General features: G+C 39.0%; 2 protein-coding genes across 2 annotated transcripts; both read left to right on the top strand.

The window, feature by feature from the left end:
- Positions 1-386: 386 nt before the first annotated feature.
- gon4la (gon-4 like a) lies at positions 387-13,011 on the top strand. The gene is made up of 26 exons (XM_030146868.1): positions 387-422; positions 1,346-1,623; positions 1,808-2,022; positions 2,104-2,178; positions 2,257-2,307; positions 2,379-2,432; positions 2,948-3,043; positions 3,133-3,225; positions 3,737-3,898; positions 3,995-4,205; positions 4,471-4,572; positions 4,873-4,913; positions 4,994-5,106; positions 5,337-5,523; positions 5,806-5,892; positions 6,079-6,256; positions 6,351-6,501; positions 7,109-7,256; positions 7,366-7,482; positions 7,860-8,513; positions 8,744-8,851; positions 9,188-9,379; positions 9,917-10,060; positions 10,140-10,393; positions 11,651-11,753; positions 12,193-13,011. The coding sequence occupies exons 2-26, from the start codon at positions 1,371-1,373 to the stop codon at positions 12,304-12,306; spliced, it is 3,903 nt and encodes a 1,300-aa protein (XP_030002728.1). The 5' UTR covers positions 387-422; positions 1,346-1,370; the 3' UTR covers positions 12,307-13,011.
- A 2,101-nt stretch (positions 13,012-15,112) lies between these two features.
- LOC115428087 (protein disulfide-isomerase A3-like) lies at positions 15,113-22,688 on the top strand. The gene is made up of 13 exons (XM_030146917.1): positions 15,113-15,401; positions 18,260-18,338; positions 18,588-18,705; positions 18,821-18,928; positions 19,030-19,159; positions 19,320-19,433; positions 19,862-19,987; positions 20,748-20,930; positions 21,072-21,180; positions 21,338-21,466; positions 21,741-21,820; positions 21,903-21,960; positions 22,197-22,688. Exons 1-13 carry the CDS (start codon positions 15,226-15,228, stop codon positions 22,284-22,286), a joined length of 1,500 nt encoding a protein of 499 aa, XP_030002777.1. The 5' UTR covers positions 15,113-15,225; the 3' UTR covers positions 22,287-22,688.
- Positions 22,689-24,515: the final 1,827 nt, after the last annotated feature.

Below are 24,515 nucleotides of genomic sequence, written 5' to 3'. Positions count from 1 at the left end.
CCAAGCTGCAGAGCATTTCACAATTATAGAGGATGACCATTCAAAACAATCATATCTACACATTTAATTTGAAAAATATTTAAATTAAATAGTCTTAATTCCATTCATTATATTGTGTTGTAGTATGTTGTTTTGTCTTGTTGACATATCACCCATTGCGAAAGGTAAATGTAGGCACTCAGTCTTTTTTTTTTTGTTACTTTTTTATTGTTTAATCTGAACTTTGTGTAATGTTTTTAATCTTAGATAATATGTATATCTATGGATACCAAAATACTCATTCAAATTTTTTATTTTATTTTATTTTATTTTATCATTCGACGTAAATCAAACGCTGGGAGGAAGTACGTCAGTGTGATGTTGGTCTGCATACCCGGAAATGTAGTTTTTGTGAGGTCAGATTAGTGTCGGCGTTGTGGCGGGTAAGTGCAGTTGGTTACCGGAGCTTTAATGTAAACGTGGGTAAACTCACCGGGAGCGTGTCGAAGCAGACCGGTGTCCGGTTCAGCTTTTGCCCAGTTAAATGATTTGTCATGTAGACGTTTGCTCGTGGCGTTTGTCAGCATGTTAGCGGTTAGCAGTGGTGAACTGAAGCTAACAGGAGCTAACGGCTAACTGACAGGAAATAAACACGAGAGAGGGGTCCGTCTGTTTTCCATCTATTTCCATTGATTATTGACAGGAGACGAAGGGCCCATCTGTAAAGTTTGCACTTATTATCATCGGGTTTAAACGGTGCGTCGGTAACGTGTACATTTAGTATCGAATGGTTTAAGAGGGTCTGTTAAAAAGTTAACATTTGTTAAACTGTTACTGTTCTGTCTCGTTTAAACAGACCTGTTTTCATTCATTGTTGTTTGTTATTCATCATTAAATCCCTTTAAAGATGCTGTTTTACGAACATTTATAGAATATTGAAAAGCTTTACTATTTGGCTCATTCCATCTCCCAGAATTCCAAACTTTTTTGCACTAAATACTTAGGATCTTTATAATAAATTCCTGTGTGAGCTTGTAGTTCATTGATAAGAGTTGCTTTATTTGCATCTTTTGCAATTATATAAGGTTTTAAATGCATAAAACTGTGGATCATACAGTTGTATATATTCAGCCATCCATCCACCTTCTGAACCACGTTATCCTCGAGAGGGTCGTGGGGGTGCAGGAGCCTATCCCAGCTACCTATGGGCGAAGGCAGAGTACACCATGTGTCGCCAGTTCATCGCAGGGCTTTTAGGATTTTACAATAAAACACCCACTGAACACATGGTTATACATATATATGCATAACATGGGCTGTGAAAAGTCTGCATTATCAGTTATTGTTGTCACTGTTCCTGTTTCAGAGGTCAGAGGTCATGTGTCTCCATAATGAATCAGGTTAGAAAACGGCTCAAACTCGACAGGGGCAGACCTCATACTGTTGTCCCTACCTCGTCGTCTTCTTCCTCATCCACCTGGAGCATCAGGACGCCAAACTGTAGTCCACATACTTACTCCCATGATGCCTTGCTGCTGCCACCGCTTCCACTTTCTGGAGGGGCGGGACCTGAGGAAGAGGAGGAAGAAGGATATCTCCTGGTGGAGGAAGACACTACTGACTCCAGCCTCGTCATCACCATGGGTAACATACACTTACAAACACATTTATACACCTGTGTTGTGACTGATGAAATGGTGACAAAACCTCATTTCAAGAAACACTGTAATGCAGATGATATTATATTTTATTTAGTAGAGGTTGACGCACACCGCATGGCCTAGTATTAATGCCTCAGTATATTTATTTGTCTGTTTATTTTGCTCAGATGACAGTCAGCAGGAGGCTAAAACAGCAAGGAGGAAAGCAATGAGAAAGAAGAGAAAAGTGACAGAGGAAGCAGTAGAGAGGGGCAGAGTGTCAGAGAGTGAAGAGGAGGAGGCAGAAGTAGAGGTGGAGATTGACCGACAGCTGGACCAGGCACTAGAGACCAAGTCCAAACAGCACAATCTGACCACAGTGAACGTCAGGAACATCCTCCATGTGAGTCTTGAACACAGATTTGGACACTGGTAGTTGTTATTACTTATTATTGATGATTGGGCTGTGACCTTTGACCCCTAGGAGGTGATCACTAATGAGCATGTGGTGGCCATGATGAAAGCTGCCATCAACGAGACAGAAGCAGTACCACCTTTTGTGAGTGTCAACATTTCTGCCAGCGAGTCAGAGTCCAGTGGTGAGTGATGTCACCAGTAACCATCTGATGTGTTTCAGGAGCCCAAAATGACTAGGTCCAGGTTCAAAGAGGTTGTGGAGCGAGGAGTGGTGAGTCAGTGCTGATTATTACTGTTTATCGATTACCTCCTGCTGTTTGCTCACATGCCATTTCCTGTCAGGTGATCCCTGCCTGGAACATCTCTCCCATCAAGAAGACCAGTGATATCAATAAGGTAAAGGTTAGAGGTCACAATTATCACAACAGTTTGGATATTTCGGTTTAAGTTGTGTACCTGCCATCTGTTTTGGGTAATGTTGATAAGCAGATCGCTCATTTTCACTATTTTCTCGTTGTTTCACATCAGTTACGTTCTAGAATGCAAATAAACACACACACCCTTTCACAAAACTATTAATGAAGTTTATAACAGAAAAACAGATGATTATTGTCATGAAGTGATGGTACTGAAAAATGAATGTAATTATGATTATTTTATAAATGTTAAATAATTTTTACATTTCTAAATAAATCACAAATTTGCAAATGAATTTACAGGTCACAAATAAGTGATCACTTTTGTAAATAATGAAGGCAGAGGGTCTCTAATAATGAATGCCTTCTAATAATTATATACAAATGAATCAGTTTCTACTGGTACAAATATAATTTCAAACTTTTATTGATTTGATTTCAAATCTAGCCACTCACTTTTTCATTGATCTGAAATCTTACCTCCCTTCACTGCAGGCACCCCAGTTCGTCGACATCCCACTAGCGGAGGAGGACTCCTCCGATGAAGAGTATCGACCTGATGAGGAGGAAGAGGACGAGACAGCTGAGGATGTGAGGCTCCACCCCCGAAGCTATTTTCACACACATACATGACTCTCTTTGGTCACTGATTGCTTTCTTATTGGTTGTCTGTATGTTAGACGTTCCAGGAGAGCGACATGGAGAGCACAGCATCGTCTCCCAGAGGAAGTCGATTGAACCGAATGGAGGAGGACAGTAACAGCCCCTGGCAGGTAAAATACTGAGCCTGTTTTCATGACCAATAAAAAAATAAAAATGCCATGCACTTAAGAACTGCGATAATCATAAACTCTGGTTTGGACGCTCTAGCCCATTATTGGATTTCTTTCGGTCTACAGACATACTTAGTGATGGTAGACTCAAACTTCCTGTTATATTCTTCCACTGACGTTTGACTACGTAACTTCCATTTTCTACCATTTTAGTTGTTTTTACACATGCCCAGAACTAAATAAATCAGATTAACCTGTATACATTCATGAAGACATTGGAGTATTGGGGATAAATCCAAGTGTGTTGATCCGATTTCTCATAATCAGATGATTATCTGATAAAGCATATCAGATTATGCTGTTGACATGATCACTTGAATAATCTGACAACTCCAGAAATCGTTGAATGGTTGGAGTGTTAGTGTGCATGTCAACGGGCTCACTGACTGTAGCACAAGTAAAACAATCATTATGCTGCAGGTAACATACCAATTGTAATACTTTTTTTCAGACGTGTCGGAGCCGCTCAAGGCGTCATAGGGTGGGGCTAGTTTCAATGGGGCCGCCCCCTCCACCCAAAGCGCTGCCTTCCAAAGCAGTGACTGACAGCACGTTTCTGGAGAAGCTTCATGCCGTGGAGGAGGAGCTCGCTGTTTGTATGGAGCCCTACCAGGTGAGAATCTCGACACACCTGTGAGGTAACAAACAGCTGCTTTATTGATCCACTTTGACTGATTATTGAATGGTTATTGATGATCTGATCTATTAGCCCCTGTCTGAGTCGGAGGATGAGGTGGGTTTGATGGCCTACCGGACACGCTCCAAGCGTCCGTTGCGTGATGTTCCACTGGGCCGGCTTGAGGCAGAGCTTCGAGCCCCTGACATTACCCCTGACATGTACGACTCAAGCTCCGCTCCCGAGGACAGGGAGTGGACTGACTGGCTTAGAGGACTGATGAGTTCAGATGTTGATAATGAAGGTAAACAGTGTTGATTGGATCCAAATATTTAGATTTTTTACTTTAGTTTTTCAAGTCTACAAATATTGTTGCTAAATACTACAATACCCATGAGCCTCTGCTACAATGGAGCAGAGGCCTCAAAATAAAATGATGCAAAACAAACAACAAAATCATGTAAGAGACATAAAAAAATTAATGTCAAAGAATAACAAGCCTTTGAAAAAACCCTTCATTTGCAGGTAATGTATCCAGTCTTTATTGAGTCTGTGTTTCTGTGTTGCAGAGGAATGCGATGATGAAGATGATCCAGAATACAATTTCCTGGCTGACATTGATGAGCCAGATGTTGAGGATTACCGTGATGACAAGGCTGTCCGAATCACCAGTTTGTACACACAACCACACACTCTATTTAAAAAGATAATTTGTACAATATGTACTCAGATTTAGGCTTGTAAGATTGTGATTTGGTAACGTTCACAGATTTGTTTTTGAAAATTAACAAAGTTTTTGAAATTGCTTAAATGTTAAATATGACAACAGGTTGTCCATTTTCTCTGACATTTGTGTGAACATTCCGCCATATTAATAGAATTAGTTTAAATATGTTTAAAAAAAAAACAAAACATCAACATGGACTATTTATAGATTTAACAATGAGCTAAAGTTCAGTGTGTTTCTACAGAGAAGGAGGTCAACGAGCTGATGGAGGAGCTGTTTGAAACGGTGAGACTCAAATGCAAAATTCACCTCACATTCACTCAGCACAGCTGTGTATGTACAGTGTATAACTGTGTGTGTTTCAGCTCAAAGAGGACCTGGCAGGTCAGGAGGTGGATGATGAAGGTCATGAGGAAGAGGAGGAGGTACAAGAGGAAACGCCCACTGTACAGCCTGACACAGTTGAACAACACAACACGTATGTAACATACACTGCACTTTACTTTTAAGACCTGGTGACACATTTGTATGTTTTTACCTCTTGATTTTAAGAATTTTATTGTATTTCAATGAACACTTATTTAAACTGGAACTTGATCCACTTAATTCAAATTTTGTTTTCTAAATCCATGAATTCTGTTACTTTTTAGCTCTGTATGTACCTTAGAGGTGTAGTGTTTTCTCATTGGCTGTCTGTTGTTCTCACAGAAGTCCAGGTGATGATGAGACGGAGGATGAACCAATCACAGAAGCACGAACTGTGAAGCAGCAGCTGGCGCTGATAAGGAAGCGGCGGAAGGGACAGACGCAGTGTTATACACAAACAAACATGGAGCCCTTCACACTGACTCTGGATGCACGACAGAAACTGAGATTGCAACAACAGCTACAACAGGTATGAAATACATGAACTGTGACTACCACTTTTTTATTGAGTCTGGTTTTGACCGGCTCTATATGTAACGTGTTATGAGATAACTTTTGTTATGATTTGGCGCTATATAAATAAAATTAGATTTGATTAGATTTATTGAGTCTTTCAGTTTGGTTTTGATTCCAGTTTACTTTGAGTTAGTCTTTTGAGGGTATAGTCTGAGTGGCAGTTAATGAATTGTTTGTTCCCTGCCAGTTTTTGTGTTCTTCTGTTAAGATCTTTGGTGATACCTGTCTCTCTTAGCACGTCCAGCTGTTGACTCAGATTCACCTGTTGAGTTCACCTGTTGCCAAACTCCAGAGTGAGGCAGAGACCACCAGGCAGTTTCTGGTAACACACATACACACACTTGACATACAACATTGAAAACTTGTGTTTATTCCTAACATAAAATGGAAAAAATTCTAATAATTATTTAACTAAATATTTATGATGAATACCTGACATTTATAACAAATATATGTAAAGCTCACACACTGAATTTGACTGTTGCTATGACAACCCTTTCTCCGTCAGTTTGAGTTGGACCTGTTAGCTCAGAGGGGGGAGCTACTGATGTCCTCAGGTCGTCAAGGTTACCGCAGTGTGTTCAGAGCCTCCAACCTGCAGGGGGCACTGCAGTTGCTAGAGGAATTGAGACAGACACCTGTTAACTACCAGCCACAGCAACACAAACCAGACCGCAGAGGACACAGTGAGTCCCCTGCAGCAGGGAATTCTGGGATATCTGAGAGATCACAACTTAAAGGAGTATTACATTGAATTAATGACCAACTATCATCTTTCAGTGCGATGTTTCCCAGTCATGCCTGGTGAGCTAGCCTGGCTCTTTGCAACCCGTCCAGTCTTCCTGTACCCAGAACTGCTGCCTTGTGCCAACCTGGACCCAGACCTGTACTGCCCCCGCAGGACAGCTGCCTTCACTGCAGCGGAGGACTGGTAACTCTCAAATACATGCCTGCACCACATCATGTAACCTCAAACAGGTCTAACACTTCCAACTGTGAGTAGATCAGGACCTCACATCAGGTTAAAGCTGGCTGGTTCTGATGGTGTCTTTCTGTGAGTGTCTTATGGGTTGAAAGTGCATTATTTGGACAAGCTTTATGCCCAAAAATGTGTCGGATTAAGATGAGTGTTTTTTAAAATAAATTAAGATTAAGATGTGAAGACTAGTTATTTATTTTGAGGTGAATTTATTTTATACTAGTATTGTTCTCATTTGAAACATTTGAAGTTTCCATTTGTTAGTTTGACTGTTGGAGTCTTTTGTATTTAACTGTGTTTTTCATATGCGAGTTTGGTTTTGTTTGTCTGGTAGAGAAGAAAATAATCACATGGGATGATGTACAGTATGGTTATTTTAAACAAATTCATCACTAAATTTATAAAATAATAACTGTATCATAATAACTACAGCTCCCATGATATAAAATCCCCTGGTCTGAGTTTGGATAAATCTTCACAAAATAAATACAAGTCAGTTGAAAAGACCTTTAATTTAACCCTTAGATGCATGAAAACGAAACGTCTGTATGTGTGTCAGCCTGCTTGTTCTAGGTCTCAGAAACATGGAAGGGTCAGGTGATCCAACCAAACTGGTGTCTCAGTTCTTGCTGAGGAAGACTCTGGTTCAGGTCCGACGAAGAATCCTGCAGTGCTGCAGACCTGGTAACCCCGACAATATTGTCAAGGTAACACGCTTAGAAGGACAGAGCTCACACATGTCGAGGGGTGGAGTTTATACCTGGTCAGCAGATGTTAACCCCTCCCCTCTGTTTGTTTGCCTCTTTATATGTTTAGGCGTTCCGGTATCAACGGGTGTTGTGGCCGATGCCAGTTGTGTGCAGCAGCATCAACCCAGCAGAGCAACGCCCCCCAGTGGAGAGAGAGGAGAGGGTCATGCCTATGTGGCTGGTGGTAAGAGAGCAGCCGTGTTAGATCTGTTTCACAGGGTTTCTGGAGCTGGTTAAAAAGTCTAAAACTGGATAGTATCCATTTGGAATAAAATGTTTCATTTGAGTGAAAGAAAAAAACTTTTTAAATTAAGTATCTCACTGGTGTTGTTATTACATTGACAACTGGAAAAAAATGTCACAGATGTAGCTAATGAGGTTCATCAAACCCATAAGAATGTTTCACATAAAGAATATATATTGTTTACAATATGGAATCCATATTATATATTGTTTTGTATGCTTATGATCTTTTAACTTAAGCCATCTTAAACTGATTTCAGTGAAACAGCGATCTTTGTTTCATTTGTTAATTTTGTCCTTTGGCCCCACCCCCCACAGAGGAGTCTTCCCGTTATCTACTCAGCTGTCAGACATTTTAATAGGCTGCCTGACTCTGCCACAGAGGCCACACCTCCCTCCCGTGTGACCCGCCCTCGTCACAGTCAGCTGACCTTCCTTCGCTCCACCTCTTCATATTCTTTTCCTCCGGGGACTCGTTACCCGCCCCGCCTCCCTGATCACCTTGATTTCCGTCGTGTTGGATTCATGCTTCTGCAGCAGCCCAACCCTGTCCCTGCCACCACTGAGATTTCACAGACCCCACCCCCTCCCAGAGTCTTCCTGCACTGCCTGCACTTGAAGAACAGCAACGCTGTGTCAGCCACCACTGTCTCCACAACGATGAGAGAGCAAATCAGATGCCACTACCAGACGTTGGTCAGTCTAAGGAGGAGGAGCCATTGCAAAGACAGACCCGCTCCCTGTAAGCTGACTGAGGAGGAACAGGAGGAGGAGTCTGAGGTTCACCTGGCTCTGTCGGAATCAGATGATGAGAAGTCGGAGTCAGAAACAAAGGAGGTGGACTCAGAAACAAAGAAGGTGGGGTCAAGACTGGAGGAGGTGGAGTCAAGACAGCAGCCAGTGGAGTCTGAACATGAAGAGATGTTGTCTAAAGGAGAAGCAGAGAGGGGAGTTAATGTCCTGAAGATGCAGGTGAGTACGAACAGAGTGTCAAAACACAAACATAAAATGTACAGAACTGTTCAGTGTTTGTTTGGAAACACACCTGCCTGGTGTGTCATGTAGCTGCACAGTTACTTCATTTACACGTCTCAGTTTAGCTTATACACGTCATATAAGCTGTTTTTTGTACCACAAACCAAAGAATAACAACTTACTACCTTGACACTGACACATATTGTTGCTCTGATGTGACTTTTTAGGAGATGCAGTCGGCACACGAGGCTGGCGATGAGGCTGATGATGATAGTGATGATGAAGGTCAGAGGGCAGCAGAGGATGTGGCGTTTGCTCAGGACTACTTGCACAGGGTAAAATTTGACCTCTGACCTTGCTGCGTTCTGATTGGGCAATGGTCAATATTATGTCTATTCTGTGTTATTTTGAAAGGTTACTGGGGGTTTAATTGGTTGGATGACTAATTTTGTGCTGATAGGATGTTTCACAATCCAATTGGCTCAGATGAGTAATATGTTAAATAAAAAAACCAACAACATTGTAAAAATCATCCCCATAATGGCTGATCTCAGCTTTTGTATATGAGTAAAGGACTGTTCAAACCTAGAAGAATCACAGGAACCTGTTGGTCTCTATGCAGGTGTGCTCTGTGCTCTGATTGGTCATTCCTCCTGTTGTCTTCTGTATAGGTCTGTTCTGTGGTGCAGGTGTGTCCAGAGCGAGCAGAGCACCTCCTACAGGTGTTGGATGAGTTCTTGGGTTCATCTGCACCTCCAGAGTCTCTGTTCTTCAGCCTTAGCTCTATCCTGTCATCGTCTCCTCAGCTGCTCAAAGACTTTGCTGCCTTCTTGACACCGACGCAGGCCGAATGCTGTGGACTGGTAAGTCATGTGACTGATGTCACAGTGACCTCTGTTATGAAAATCTTTGTTGATGTCCAGTGAGAAAAAGAAATAAGGGTCTGAAAATGTAGGTAGTAGTCTTTGTGTCTTTATTTGCTGCAACAAAGGAACAAGTTCTGCATTATGTCATGCAGTGCACAGAAGGGTTCAACGATGTGAGACTTGTGTCTGTGTTTTATAGCGTATGTGTGAGCTTTACAAGGTGGCGTTCCTCTGGCCAATCAGGGGAGGTCAACGTGAGCTGTGCATCGTGGGTATAGCTTGGTTGATGTGTATACTAAGCTCCACAAAACTGTGGTTAGGTAACTTCCTTAGTCACTGGCGGTGGCACTGAGTTCAGCGAGAGGCCCAAAGGAACTGTGTGCACATGCAGCCTGCAAAGTAATTTTGTTTTGAGAAATTGCCTGGGTGCGTTGCCTAGAAGCAGTTTCATTCTGATATTAAATAGAACAAAGTTTTGTCATAATGCTTCACACTGATGTCATATTTCTGCCACACTCTACCTTTCTATCTCAGTTGGTGGAGCAGCAGCTGTTTGAACGCAGCCGGCGGTTTCTACGGCGACTGGGGAGAAGTCTTGGAGAGGGTTCCACCCTCTACCAGGAAGTGGTGTCAGTTCTGCAGGGAAGCTCTGCCCCCTCACTTGAAGACAGGGAGAAGGTAGGCCATGACATTTGAAAAACAGATGATCTGATTGGCCCACAGTTTGATCCTTGTGCTCTGATTGTTTTCCATTCAGATCTCATCCCTCCTCAGACTCCACACTGACCTCCAACAGGAATTCTGGGACTTTTTCCAGCAGCTCCATGCCCCATCATCTCCAGTGGCAACAGTCTCTGACACCATAGCAACAGATTGCATTTCCCAGAATCCCTCTGACATATCTGAGGATAGAGAGACAGGAAGTGACTCTCAGGAAGAGGAGGAGCCTCCAGTTTGTGCCAAAAACACCTCAGTGACATCCAATGGAGAGAAAGTTATTGTATGGACCCGGTAAGAACAAACACTATCTCTATTATTGTTATTACCTCCGCCAAGGAGGTTATGTTTTTGCCAGGGTTTGTTTGTCTGTCTGTCTGTTTGTCTGTCCGTTAGTGTGCAACATAACTCAAAAAGTTATGGACAGATTTTGATGAAATTTTCAGGGTTTGTTGGAAATGGGATAAGGAAGAAATGATTACATTTTGGTGGTGATCGGGGGTGGGGGGGCCCACGGGGAGGGCCACTGATCAGCCTTGGCGGAGGTCTGCGCTCTCCGAGTGCTTCTAGTTATCATTATAATGATTTTCATTACTTCTTTTATATTCCAATACTATACACTACATTACAATGAAATACCTATTTTTCTTAAGATACAACATTGTTTAAAAAATCACAAGGTATTTTTAAGAGACAATTCAGCAGCACTAGCAAGAAGATGACCTTCTGTGTTTTTAGGAACATAGTTCTAAAAGCAAATTTTCCCTTTTTGGACAATGACAATAACACTTGACCAAATTAAAATGAATGCAAATTGTTTACAGTAAAAGATAGTGTCATTAGCATACAGATGTATAATGTCAGAGACCCAGCAATGTTCTTTTGTCTTCTGTAGGGGACAAGAGATGCACAGCTGCATTTGGGAAAAACCCCCAAACATGATTAGCTGTGCCAAATGCTTTTGAAGATGTTAATAGTTCTCTTTAGTAATGTAGTGAAAAAAATCTTTAACCTAAAACTGACCAACAGGGATTGCCATCTGTTGGTTTTGCTACACCTGATACAAAGCAAAGCAACATAATATGATAGTCAGTTCTCAACAACAATGATTGACAAAACATGATTTAACACAACTTGATCTGACACGACAAACACAATGCTCTGTAATTACCTCCGCCAAGGAGGTTATGTTTTTGCCAGGGTTTGTTTGTCTGTTTGTTTGTCTGTCCGTTAGTGTGCAACATAACTCAAAAAGTTATGGACAGATTTTGATGAAATCTTCAGGGTTTGTTGGAAATGGGATAAGGAAGAAATGATTAACTTTTGGGGGTGATCAGGGGTGGGGGGGGCCCACGGGGGTGCCCACTGATCAGCCTTGGTGGAGGTCTGCGCTCTCCGAGTGCTTCTAGTTCAGTTTGTTGCAGATATAGTCTGCTTTCTCTGGTTCTTCTGTCACAGATTGGGAATTTTAACTGATTAAAACGATAGACAGCTACACACAGCTAAACACATAACAGTGACACACTTGTCCTGTGTAACTTCCTGTTTCAGAGAGGCAGACCGTCTGATCCTGACGACCTGTCAACAGAAAGGAGCCAATAGGAAGACATTCAGACAGGTGTCCACCCAGCTGGGCAACAAGACTGCACAACAGGTGAGGGGATGGGGCTAATACAAAGATTCTGTATTAAGCCTTGTGTGTATGATTAAAATTGAACTCTCCAAATGTGGGTTATTTTTGTACTGAGGCAGGTGATCTCAACTACTACCCACAGTGGCAGGCACATAGAAGTAGCAGGGAGAGGGAAACAATGAAGTTGTTAATTAGTGATGTGTGACATTCCACAACACAGATTAAACCATTAGACTGCTTCTTTTACATGGTCATAGCCATAATGCAACCTGATAAAATATTGAGCTTCTCCCTGTGAATAGGCATTCAGGTAAAACGTATCTCCTCAGATATCTGTGTAGAGCAGTGTGATTTTAATCTTTACACACAGACAACTAATTACTAAACTGACCTGACAGCATGCTAATGTTGACAGTATGCAACACACTGACTATATTTGTACCTTTGTGGTGTTTTTCAGGTCAGTCTCCGTTTCCGTGACCTGATGAGTTTGTTCCACTCAGCCAATCACAGGTCCATGTCATGTTCTTCAGAAGACCAACCAATCAGCAGACAGGAGGCGGCTCCAGACTAATGAACAGACCAATCACAGATGAGTCTAACTGAGTTCAGAGTGTGGTACGCCAGAATCAGACAGAACTGTCTAAGAGCGTAGAGGAACAGGTGTCCACAGACAAACTAGACCCGGTCCTGTTGAGGATTACCCCATCTACAGACCTGCAAATGATGTGATCTAAGCGAGTTCTTATCAGGTTCTGTAACGAAACATCCATCCACCTTCTGAACCACTTTATCCTCAAGAGGGTCGCAGGGGTGCTGGAGCCTATCCCAGTTACCTTTGGGTGAAGGTGGGGTATTTTTCTGTTTATTTAAGTTTATTTATTTCAGTTTCTCTCTGAGGCTCCACCCCCTTAAGCATGTGGGGCATGGCCCAGGAGGTCCTCATCAATCAAAACCGGATCTGAAGTCCAGAAACACAACTGATCTAGTCACATGACATAGGTCAGCAGCTGCAGCTAAAATTGTTTACACTGTGTTTATTTTATTCTACTCTTTGACCTCATCTTCATCAGTTTAATGAACCGGGAGAAAGTATAATTTTGAAGGTAGATTTTGTTAGTAATAGTAATGTCTGATTCTTTTCTTTATATGCTGACATGTTCCTATGAGACACTGGGCTCATTTTTGCACATTTCTCAGAAGATTTTATAAATGCAGTTTATTCATGTTGAATAAGAACCCACTGAATTTTGTTTTAATAAAAAACATCTCAAGTTTTTCAGAAGTGATTGGTTTCACTGTTTTGTTTTGTTTTCATCATTGTAATGTCAGATGATGATTTTAATTTCAATCTGATGTGTTTCTGACTAATAAAACAGCTGCTTTTAACCATACAGTCTATAACACGGGTGTCAAACATCCGGCCCGGGGCCAAAACCAGCCCCCCAATGGTTCCAATCCGGCTCCCGGGATAAATTTGTGAAATACAAAAATTACACTGAAGATATTAATCATTTTAGTTCAGGTTCCACATTCTAATTTAATCTCAAATGGGTCAGCCCAGTAAAATACAATCATAATAACCTATAAATAATGACAACTCCTAATTTTTCTCTTTGTTTTAGTGTGAAAAAAGTAACATTACATGAGAATGTTTACATTTACAAGCTATCCTTTCACAAAAGATGTGAATAACCTGAACAAATATGAACAACATGAAGTGTCTTAAGAGAAGTAAGTGTAATTTTACCAATATTCTGCCTATTACTAAATGTTTTGTGTATTTGTAGATCCACTGTGATCTGTAATGCACATGTATGAGTGAGAAGCTGAGGCATAACATTGTTAAAACTGCACTTGTTTTTCTTAATAAATTTCAGTTCATAGTTGTTCATGTTATTCACATTTTTTAAAGGATAATTTGTAGATGTAAATATATTTAGAATATAATTTAGATTTTTCACTCTAAAACATAGAGAAAAGTTTGAAGTTGACATTACTTATCGGTTATTCTTTTACTGGTCTGGCCCATTTCAGGTCATACTGGGCTGAATGTGGCCCCTGAAATGAGTTTGACACCCCTGGTCTATAACATTTCCTTCCATATTAAAATCTCTTTTTAAAAAAAAAAAACAGGTCAAAGTTCAGTATTTGTTGACTTTTAAAGTTCTATCAAATGTTTCCAGTTATGTTTAAACTCATAGGAATCCAGAATCTTCAATTCACTAGCATTCTGTTATAAGGCATATTCTCTTTTTAAGTCAGCACCACTGTGTCCATGCTGTGAGTTATTTTATTGAGTCATATTTTCTGAGTCAGAATGATCACTATAATCAATCTGATTATAGTGATCATTCTGACTCAGAAAATGCGATTAATTTTTTAAAATCATATATCAGTGTAATGCTCAGTTTTATTAGTGATAATGAGGCTTTTTTTTGCCTTCTGCTGTTAGTTAATAAACACAGATATAGATATTTACTTGTTACATTACCCATACAGTAAACATTAACAATAACATGACTCCTGACAGGTCAAGTGATAATAATGTATCTTATCTCACTATAATGGCACCATTCAGTAGAAAGTAGGATATAAAAATCTGCAAAAGATGATGTTGACAAGGGCCAGATTAGATCAGAGTATCCCTTGAACTCAAGTTCTTGTTGGGTGTTCCTGGTCAGAAGTGGACAGCACTGACCAAAAGTGAAATAATGAAGGATAACTGGATCTCAAGCCAATCAATCATCTGTGGAATACACTGGACAAAGAAACCTGATCTGAGGCACAAAGATTCAGATCAATGCATTTTATTTTTGTTGATTTTGTCAATTTTTTTTTTTTTTTTAATTTTTGTGAATTTGATTCTAATTGCAACCTATGAATAAATAAATAAATAATGTATACATTTATGACATGTAAATAAATATTTAACATTTTCACACTTTGAATGACTTTTTTTTTTTTTTGCGATGTCATGAAATTGCAAATCAAATTATTTAAAAACGTTACACGTTAGTCGACTTTTGATTGACAGCTCTTTGAGGCAATCACTTGGTTACATCACATCGCCTCGAGCCTCTGTGGACCAATCGAGTGTCCGCTTTCCGGTACTTTCTCACACAGTCCGCCCCATGCATTAGGTCATTTTATACCCAATAACCGGAAATAGTAGCCCGACATTCATAAGAAAAGCGCGAGCATCAATGAACGTTGTATTTATAGGGTTAAAATAAGTGTTGACGTTTATAAAATTGATAATCTGTTATGTAACAGAAGATTCAACGTCAACAGGTCATCTATGAGATTATTCACGATTTAATTCTGCTTCAGTTAATCTCTTGACAGCTTTATTTTGAGGGTCTGCACCGGATGTATTGGTACTTCGAATTTCGTCGACGCTCGGCGGAGGTCGGGGGTGTTCGGTGCGTCGCTACCGGATCGGCAGCTACGGTTTAAATACCTCTCCCCGTCCGGTTCGGTCCGGTCCGACATGGCTGACTCTGTCCGCATCTTTCCCCCCCTCTCCATCTCCTCCTTATTCCTCGCGCTGCTGTCTCTTCCCGCCGCCGGGTCCGCACGCAGGGACGTGCTGGAGCTCGGGGACGCAGACTTCGACTACCTAGCAACGGAGCACGAGACCATGCTGGTGAAATTCTATGCTCCATGGTAACGGACCGATGCGGGAAACGTTTGGTGTGATGTTGTTACATGTTTATGTTGGTTCTGTTTGTGAATGTGTGTAATGGCGGACAGATGTAACTGTCTCCTGCTTCAGCTCCTTTTATTTCTGTCTCCAGATGCCCTCACCTGTCAGCCTGTCTTCAAGATTTATTTTGTTCACATTATCAGCAAATGTTTCAATGTGTTCATCTTGGGTTTTTTTTTTAAAGAATATATTTATTAAATTTTCATTTTTCAATACAACACAAAATAAAACAAAACAGCTCAGCACCTCAGTCAAAACTGAAATAGAGATTCACAGTAAGCATGGAGACAGATTTTCATCCCATTCATATCTGTACAATACAACCAAAAGTTCATTCAAGAGCACATGAAAGCTCGAGACAGAATTGAGGACACATATCCCTCAGTATAGTCCAGGAAGAGTTTCCAAATGTGATTGAATATGTCAATCCTAGAGTGTGCCAAACATGTCAAAAAAGTCAAGTGGAATGTGCTCCAGTATCAGCTTCCTCCATCCAGAAATAGAAGGGGGTTTATCAGAAGTCCAGTGTAGTAGTATATTCTTTTGAGCACAGAATGTTAAAATATTATGTAGTTTCCTATTATGTTTGTTACTGACACACCTATTTGGTAAGCCAAGGAGAAGAGATAGAGGATCAAAATCAATGTAGGTTTTGAGAATTTTTCTAATTTCAAGTGGGACAGACTCCCAGTATCCCTGAATGTTGGGGCAGGACCAGATACAATGTGTGAGGCTGCCTTCATATATTCTGCATTTAGAACACTGTGGAGAAAAGCCCGGTTTAAATTTAGATATGCGGTTTGGCACCAAGTGGGCTCTGTGTAACAGTTTAAGTTGTAAAGCCCAAGAACGATTGCAGATAGTAATTTTTTGGCCGCATTCCAAATTTCCCTCCACATGTCTTCTGTGATATCAATATCCAGTTGTCTTCCCCAGGACTGAGCCAAAATAGGAGAATCAAGCTTACAATGACCTTTCAGAATTATATAGCACATACTAAGTGACACCTTCCTAGTTCCAAAGAACAACTTTTCAATGTCTGAAACCTTATTGTCCTTCATTAATGATGTTTCTTTTTTACCAAAGTCTCTTATCTGAAAAAAGCGTAAAAGATTGTTTTTCCCTGTTCCAAAGACTTCAACAACTTGGTCAAATGACATGAGAATTCCCTCCTTAAAAAGACAACCGAAAGTGGAAATGCCTTTAGTTACCCAGTCCTCAAAACCTGAATCCAGCACACCTGGAAGAAAGTCCGGATTATTGACAAGTTTTCATCTTGTTTAATAAGAACTACATATAGTAGTTATTCATTTCAATAACTACATATTGTTGATGTTTTATGTTTTTCTGTCTTCTATTACATAAGTTGGTTTCTTGTTTAATTTTTTGTCTTCTTGCATCTTTTACATCATTATGTCTTTTTACTAATTTTTAATCATTGTTCACATTGTCTTTCGTGTCATTTTTATTTTTTGTTATTTTTTGTCTTGTTTCACATTTTTAATACTGACCATCTTACTTGTTAAACATTAACTCACAACTGAAAATCAACTTTAACAGGAGAGAAACAACATTTTGACACGTACTGTGGAAATTGTGTAAGTGTATGGCTACCTGGTTGGAAAATTAAAAGTTGATCAGCAACTCGTTATACAGAGAAAACTTTCATGTTACTTTAATGTCACGATGCGAAAATTACCATGTTATAATGTAATGATATTCACGTTATAACAACGTACAACCTTAACATGTTATATTGTCATTATGTACACTGTTAAAACGTGATAATATATTACATTTTAACATGAACATTTTCATATAATAATGTGATAGCTGATTACTCAATAATATCACATGGCCTCCACCCAGTGACTTGCAGTTTTTAAGTTCATCAGTAAAAGTTTGATATAACTTGTCTAGATTATGAAGTGACTCCTTTTCTTGTCTGCACCATGGGGATTTTGCTGCTTTTGTGCAGATGATCATACATGTGACACAACAGGAGGAAGAGTAAGTCTGATCAGCTCCAGGTAGAGTTTATCATCAATCAGCTGAAGGCAGTGGCATTTCTTATCGATCAGCTGGAGGATCAGGAGACACTGTTGATGTGCTCCAAGGATGTATTAGACACCTGCTGTAATAATAACAGCTCCATATACTGAAGTTACATCTCATTCTTCCCTTTGTACAGCAACATGCATCTTAAAATCATCCTCAGTGTGAACAAACTAATGACAGTATCACAACAGAATCTAACATATAATAACTCAAACAAACTATATAAATCATCTGTATTCCTCTTTTTATCTGTTCTCCATGCAACATGTCCCCAAACATGAGTTAGGAGTTTATTAGATTATAACAAGAAAGTTTTCACACTTTTATGAGATAAATTATCATGTTATAATATGATAACTCTTTATGTTGTTATGATGTGAAAGTTTTCATATTATAACATAGCTTTTCTCATTGTGAGATACTGATTCATTTTTATTTTTTCAACCTGGCAGCAATATGCTTCCATAGATATTTATCAACATTAACTTAGATTAAAGTTTCATTGTGATTAGGGCTGGAGAATATATGAAATTTATTTGATTGAACAGGGTCTTTGCTTTCTGCAAATCATATCCCCCATCTCTAAGTGGGTCACATTTTTTAACCATGTCTCCCAACCTTATTCGGATATGTTCATGTTGAGGTGTTTTATCAGAGGTATTTCTGCTAATTGATGGTTGTGGATAGAAAACTTGTTCTTATTGTACATGTGCTATACTCTCTGTAATCCCTCACTTGTCTCCTCATCACCTGTCCTCAGGTGTGGTGTCTGTAAGAAATTTGCTCCAGAGTTTGAGAAAGCAGCAACAAAACTGAAGGGAGCAGTTCAACTGGCAAAGGTAACATAAATAACAATATTTTTCAGCTCAGTGCAAATTACCAGAGGAGTGAAAGTCCACACAGTTTTTGTTGAGTAAAAGTACAGATACAAGTGTAAAAACAACTGTGGTAAAAGAAATAATGATACAATGTCCTCATAATATAAAACTCCGTAGTTATGTTTGCAGCATGTGCAAAGTGAACTGAATCTCAGCGACTAAAATCACAGACTACAAGTGTGTTTTGATCTTGTTGTTTCTGTGTTTAAGGTGGACTGTACAGCCAACTCAGACACCTGCAGTCGTTTTGGCGTTTCTGGATACCCAACTCTGAAGATCTTCAGGAATGGACGAGAGTCCACCCCCTATGATGGACCACGCTCTGCAGGTAAAACCCAAAGCCAGTATAAACCTTTACTGATGCCACAAGGTTAGGGTTCTGTTTTCGTGTGTGTCAGACTGTTTTACCTGTGGGTTGATCTGAGTCGCCTGTGTGTGTTCAGATGGAATCTACCAGTACATGAAGAAGCAGACCGGTCCAGACTCAGTCCACTTGAAGACTGAAGAAGACCTGGAGAACTTTGTCAACCACTATGATGCCAGCATCGTAGGTGAGACAGACACTGTTTAACTTAAGAGCTATTTATGTGCTTTGTCACTTTACTGTCCCTCTGCTCTGCCGTTAATATATTGTGTGACGTTTGTATTTCAGGTGTTTTTTCAGATCTTCACACCTCTCGGTTGCCGGAGTTCCTTAAGGCTGCAGGACTGCTCCGAGAACAGTTCAGGTTCGCTCACAGCAGTAACCTGAACCTGGCCAAGAAGTATGGAGCAAACTCAGAGTGAGTTCATGTCTAACATGAAATCTAAAGTTATTTGACTTTTAATCCTTCAACACAACACTCTACAACAGCTCGCCTGTACGTGATAGTCGTGTTTTAATCAGACATATACTGATGTACAGTATTCTTCACTGTCATCTCTCTGTATGTGTTTTTATAGTTGTGTACTGTTGTTCAGACCTCCCAGACTGTCTAATAAGTTTGAGGACAGTGTTGTCGTCTTCACCGACTATCTGACCATCGGTTCACTGCGACGCTTCATCAGAGACCACATGTAAGGCTGTGCATGCATCACAGATAAAGACAGTGTGAATGATGAATGAAAGGATGTTCTCCTGCCTTTTCATATTTGCTGGTAGTCATTGATGAATTATAAAGCCCAAAGTCTAAAAAAAATAATCATATATCATTGTTTACAGTCATCTGCAGCTGCTTTTATCTGATTCACATGCAAATGCACATAGATTTTTTGTGTGTTAATGGCAAAGGTGGATCTGTTGGTTTTGCCAGATGTCTTTGTTGAGGTCATTATTTGGAAGCTAAAGTATAATAAACATAATTTAAAGATGGTTTCTTTTGTAATGATCTGTATGACTTATTTGATCATTTGATTCTTTAAAAACAATCAGTTTTATCCTGTTTCTCAATATATTAGTCAACATTGTCAGTCCAGTAAACAGAGTTTCTCACCTTTGTGTGTAGTTATGGTCTGTGTCCTCACATGACCCTGGAGAACAAAGACCGTCTGAGGGTTCGTGACCTGCTGACAGCGTACTATGACCTGGATTACCATCGCAACGTCAGAGGATCCAACTACTGGAGGAACAGGTAACACGCACGGTCGCATAAATGCATAGTACAACAGTAAGACACTTTGATAAACTGTAACACACATTAACATATGTGACCACACTTGAGCAAACAAAAACACACTTTAATACTCTACTGGAGGAACAGATAACAGCATTAAGATTTTAGTCAATTAAATGTCATGCAGTTTTCAGCCTAACTATCACAAGATTTTTAGGGTCTAAATGTAATGAAATTTTCAGACCAAATATCCTAAGATTTTCTGCTGAATAAATATACAAAATTCCTAGGCAAAGTTTAAAAGGTATGATTGTATTTACATTTTAGTTGAGTAAATGTAAGAACTATTTATCTATTTTATCTTCACATTTCAGTCAATTAATATCATAAACTTTTAGCTAACAATAAATGTTTCATAGACTTTTAAGTATCTTATGATTTCAATTGATTTTCACAGGCTAAATATCTTAACATTTTAATTGACTGAATATCTTTAGATTTTCACAGACAAATATTTTAGGATTTTAGCTGACTGTAACATTTTCATATGCTTTTAAGTAACTTTTGGTTTTAGTCAACAAAATACAAAATTTTTCCCAGACTAAGTATCTAAAATTTTTATTTCACTAAATGTCACCAGACTTCAGCTGATTTAATATTTTAAGATTTTGACAGACTACATTTTTCCAAGATTTTATTCACTAAATATTGTAAAAATTTCAGTATTTTGCATTTGTCTTTGCAGTGTTTATTCAGATCTAATTGTCTGTGTTTCCAGGGTGATGATGGTGGCCTCTAAATACCTTGGACGGGGCCTGACCTTCTCAGTAGCCAATAAAAAGGATTTCCTGGCTGAGCTGGAGGACGACTTTGGTTTGGGGACGTCGGATGGAGGAGAGCTGCCATTTGTCACCATCCGAACCAAATTAGGCCAAAAGTACACCATGAGGGAGGAGTTCACGTATGTTGACGGAGTAGATCCGTTACCATTACAACACAGCTATTTTCATTTGGAAATATTGATTAGTTTCACATTTAGCCTCAGTGTTTGTGAATTGTAATAATCTTGCTTCACACTGATTCTCAGATGTTGATGTTTCAGGAGAGATGGTCAATCACTGGAAAGGTTTTTAGATGATTACTTCTCTGGTCGGCTCAAACCCTACATCAAGTCAGAACCTGTACCTGAGAGGAACACTGCTGCCATTAAGGTGAATGTGTGAGTTTTATAATGGGGTTATTGCAGTCTGATCCAACTCGTGTCAGGAACAGACCAACAAAAGTCAGCTTAAAAGTGAAACGGGTGGTGTAGTATATTTAGTAGTGTATTCTCTTTTCCAGGACTCATTCTGATCTTGTTGTCTTTAGGTCGTAGTGGCTGAGTCATTTAATGACATTGTTAATGATCCTCAAAAAGACGTCCTGATCCAGTTCTACTCACCATTATGCCCTCACTGCAAGAAACTGGAACCAATCTACAGAGAGCTGGCTGAAACGGTATGTATCATTATCATCAACATTATCAAAAGATTCAACAAAGTTAGTCCACCATGTGTGAGATGTGTGATTTCTGTGAGAAGGAAATCAGTGTCAGCTCTTACTGTGTTCACATGTCATAAGCCTCTGATTTAAATGTTTGACCAAGCTTTGTCAGAGTCTTAGTGTAATGTCTTGTACTTTTTTGATGGATATAGATTTGTTTTCTTCTGACTTGTGGTTGCAACACATATGATCTGCAAATGCACCATTTCATTGTCCTATCCATCCTCAGCTCGCTGATGACCCAAACATGATCATTGCCAAGATGAACGCCATGGACAATGACGTCCCACTGGGCTACGATGTCCAGGGGTAAGGACAGGTTTGACTGGATGCAGAGACATTTGGGGGTGAAGTCAGACTGCCATTTGATTTCTTTTCTCTGTGTTTGCAGATATCCAACCATCTATTTTGCTCCTGTTGGTAAAAAAAGTGACCCAATACGATATGAGGTAACAAATAACTCTAACTACTTTAAAAGTGTTGGCTTTTTTATTTAGTTTTAATGTTGTTTTTATAGATTAATTGGCTTGTTTTAGTTGAGTTTTCCTGTAGTTTTTGTTTAATTTAGATGAAACACTGTTTTATTTTACTTCTTTAGTTTTTGGGTAATTAGTAGAGTTTTTTTCTAGGTTTAATTTAGTTTAGATGAACTGATTCGTTTAAATTGAGTTTTTCTTTGCTTTAGGGTGCCCGGGAGGTCAAAGAGCTGTTGAAATTCCTGAAACGGGAGGCAAGTCGAAGTCTTGTGATCCACGGGTCAAAGGATGAGCTGTAAGGCTGATGGACCGACGGTCTCTATGACGACCGTTTGAACCCGAATCAGGGACAGGAAGTGACTGCTGATTGGTTTACAAAATAAAACATCAGCCATGATGTCACGATCTGCTGCAGGCATGTGACTGTCAGCTGATCCTTTTTATTTTGTTTGTTAATTTATTTATTTATTTATTTATTTTCCATTTTTATACATGATAATGTTAGTCTGAAAGACATTCTGGGAAATGTAGTGTCAGTACCACCCTTGAAATAATAAAATGTAATCTAGTAGGAGATTTATACAGAAACTGCATTCACGAAAGAAAAATAAAATGCAGATACCTTATACCCTAACTAGAAAACTAAAAAGAGGACATAATTAATATAACATGCAATCTATTCAAAAAAGTGTCGAATCTTTACGTACATAGAATTCTATAAAATTAAAGAACCCAATGAAAAGATAAGTGTCTCATTTGCCCAATGCAATAACATAATCACTACCATTTATTGAAAAATCCACATTTTTAAGTGGATTCCATCTTATTTGAACACTAGACTTATCTACTAGAATCATCTAGTACAGAATCTATCTCATTTTATTTTTGTTTTGTGAATGCTTAAACCTCAACCTGCTGAATGGTTAGTCTGAATCAGTGAAGTTGTCTGTGTTAATTAAATCTCATAAAAAACACGATGACATAACTACATTTTATTATAAAAACACAAAAATTGCAGCTGTTAATGTATTTGCGCTGAATGGTGGATATTCACTGTTTTATTTATACTGATATTTATGTAATGCACTGAAATCATGCACTGTACTTATTTATCATCTGTATTCAGTGTTTTTAAGACTGTTTTTATTTATTTAATGTTTACTGATGCAAAAATCTTTTCTGAGCCTTATTACTGTCAGGAGAAAATGTTCAGCTGGAAATATTTAATAAAATGGACCGATATTTAAAAAAAAAAAAAAGTCTATCAATCAATCAATCAATCTTTATTTATATAGCACTTTTCATACAGTGAAATGTAGCACAAAGTGCTTTATATATAAAATTAGTTCACCACTATTGCCACAAACACCCCCCCCCACCCATTTACCCAGTGTTAGTTTGCATAACTAATGGTAAAACAAAAAGAAATAGATAAAGAAATAATGAAAAGAAACAGGCTGAGCATGGGGCGGCCTTAAGCAGAAGAGGGAAGGCGCTATCACAGGAAGCCACCTGCACCAGGGTCTTTAGCCCTTTGATGCATAGTGGTCACTACAGTGGACAGTTATTCTACAGCTGTTCTCTTGTGTATTCATGGGTTTTGTTGTTTTAGTTCCATATCAGTCAACACAGTGGACACTTATGCATCATCCTATACACTGCAATTCGTACCATTACCGTAACTTTGCTGTTCTTGATAAACCTGATCTGCAGTAGCATGTTTTAGTGTGAATCAATTGTTATTTGTTAGACAAAAAGGATTTTTTGCATATTATTTCCATGATGTGAGTAATAACTAGCATTAGAATATGTTAAAATGTGAGAAAACATGAGATTAGCAGCATTAAAATGTTTTTATTTCATTGTTTTCGTCTCACTTTCTGATATTGGGTTTTAAATACGTTTCTTTACTTCAAAAATTAAATGTGTGGACATTATGTAACTCCATGAAAAGAAAAAAAAAACTCGATCACATTGTTTTTTTCATGCCCAAGGAGGAATAAAAACACTCAAGAAAAAAATCTTGACTAAGGTTCTCATAATTCATGCATGAAAGGGTTAAACTGAATCACAGGAAGCAATTAATCTGTGACAAAATTAAGAGAGAATTTAACATTTCTTATATTTGTTTAATAAGCCTGATAACCTTAACTAGAATTTCTTTTCTAATTTTGCGTGACTCTGCTGTTTGCAACGCAACAGCCAAATACTAACTTTCTTCTTTTCGGATGTAAGGAGAGGAATTAACTCATAAGTAGGCTAGTGAACATAAACGTGCATTTTATAACGGGTTAGTAAACACCTATAAACATTATAAACCTGGTTAATAGAGGTTCTGATCTAATTTAACATCTGATAGTATATGCGCAGATTTATGTGTTGTTTGGTTGGTTTTCTCCATATACAGTTGATCAGTCCATATGTTTTCTCCATAAAAGGCTGATCCTGTTTCAGCTTTTTTATCTTTTTTATTCATTGATTTGATTGGCTGATCTTATTGTCAGTCACATTGGTTCTGGCATCTGATT

This window comes from Sphaeramia orbicularis, chromosome 11 (genome assembly GCF_902148855.1).
Source record: "Sphaeramia orbicularis chromosome 11, fSphaOr1.1, whole genome shotgun sequence".
Lineage (NCBI taxonomy): Eukaryota > Metazoa > Chordata > Actinopteri > Kurtiformes > Apogonidae > Sphaeramia > Sphaeramia orbicularis.
The sequence above is the reverse complement of the archived record's forward strand: the minus strand, read 5'-3'. Positions and strand labels throughout refer to the sequence as shown.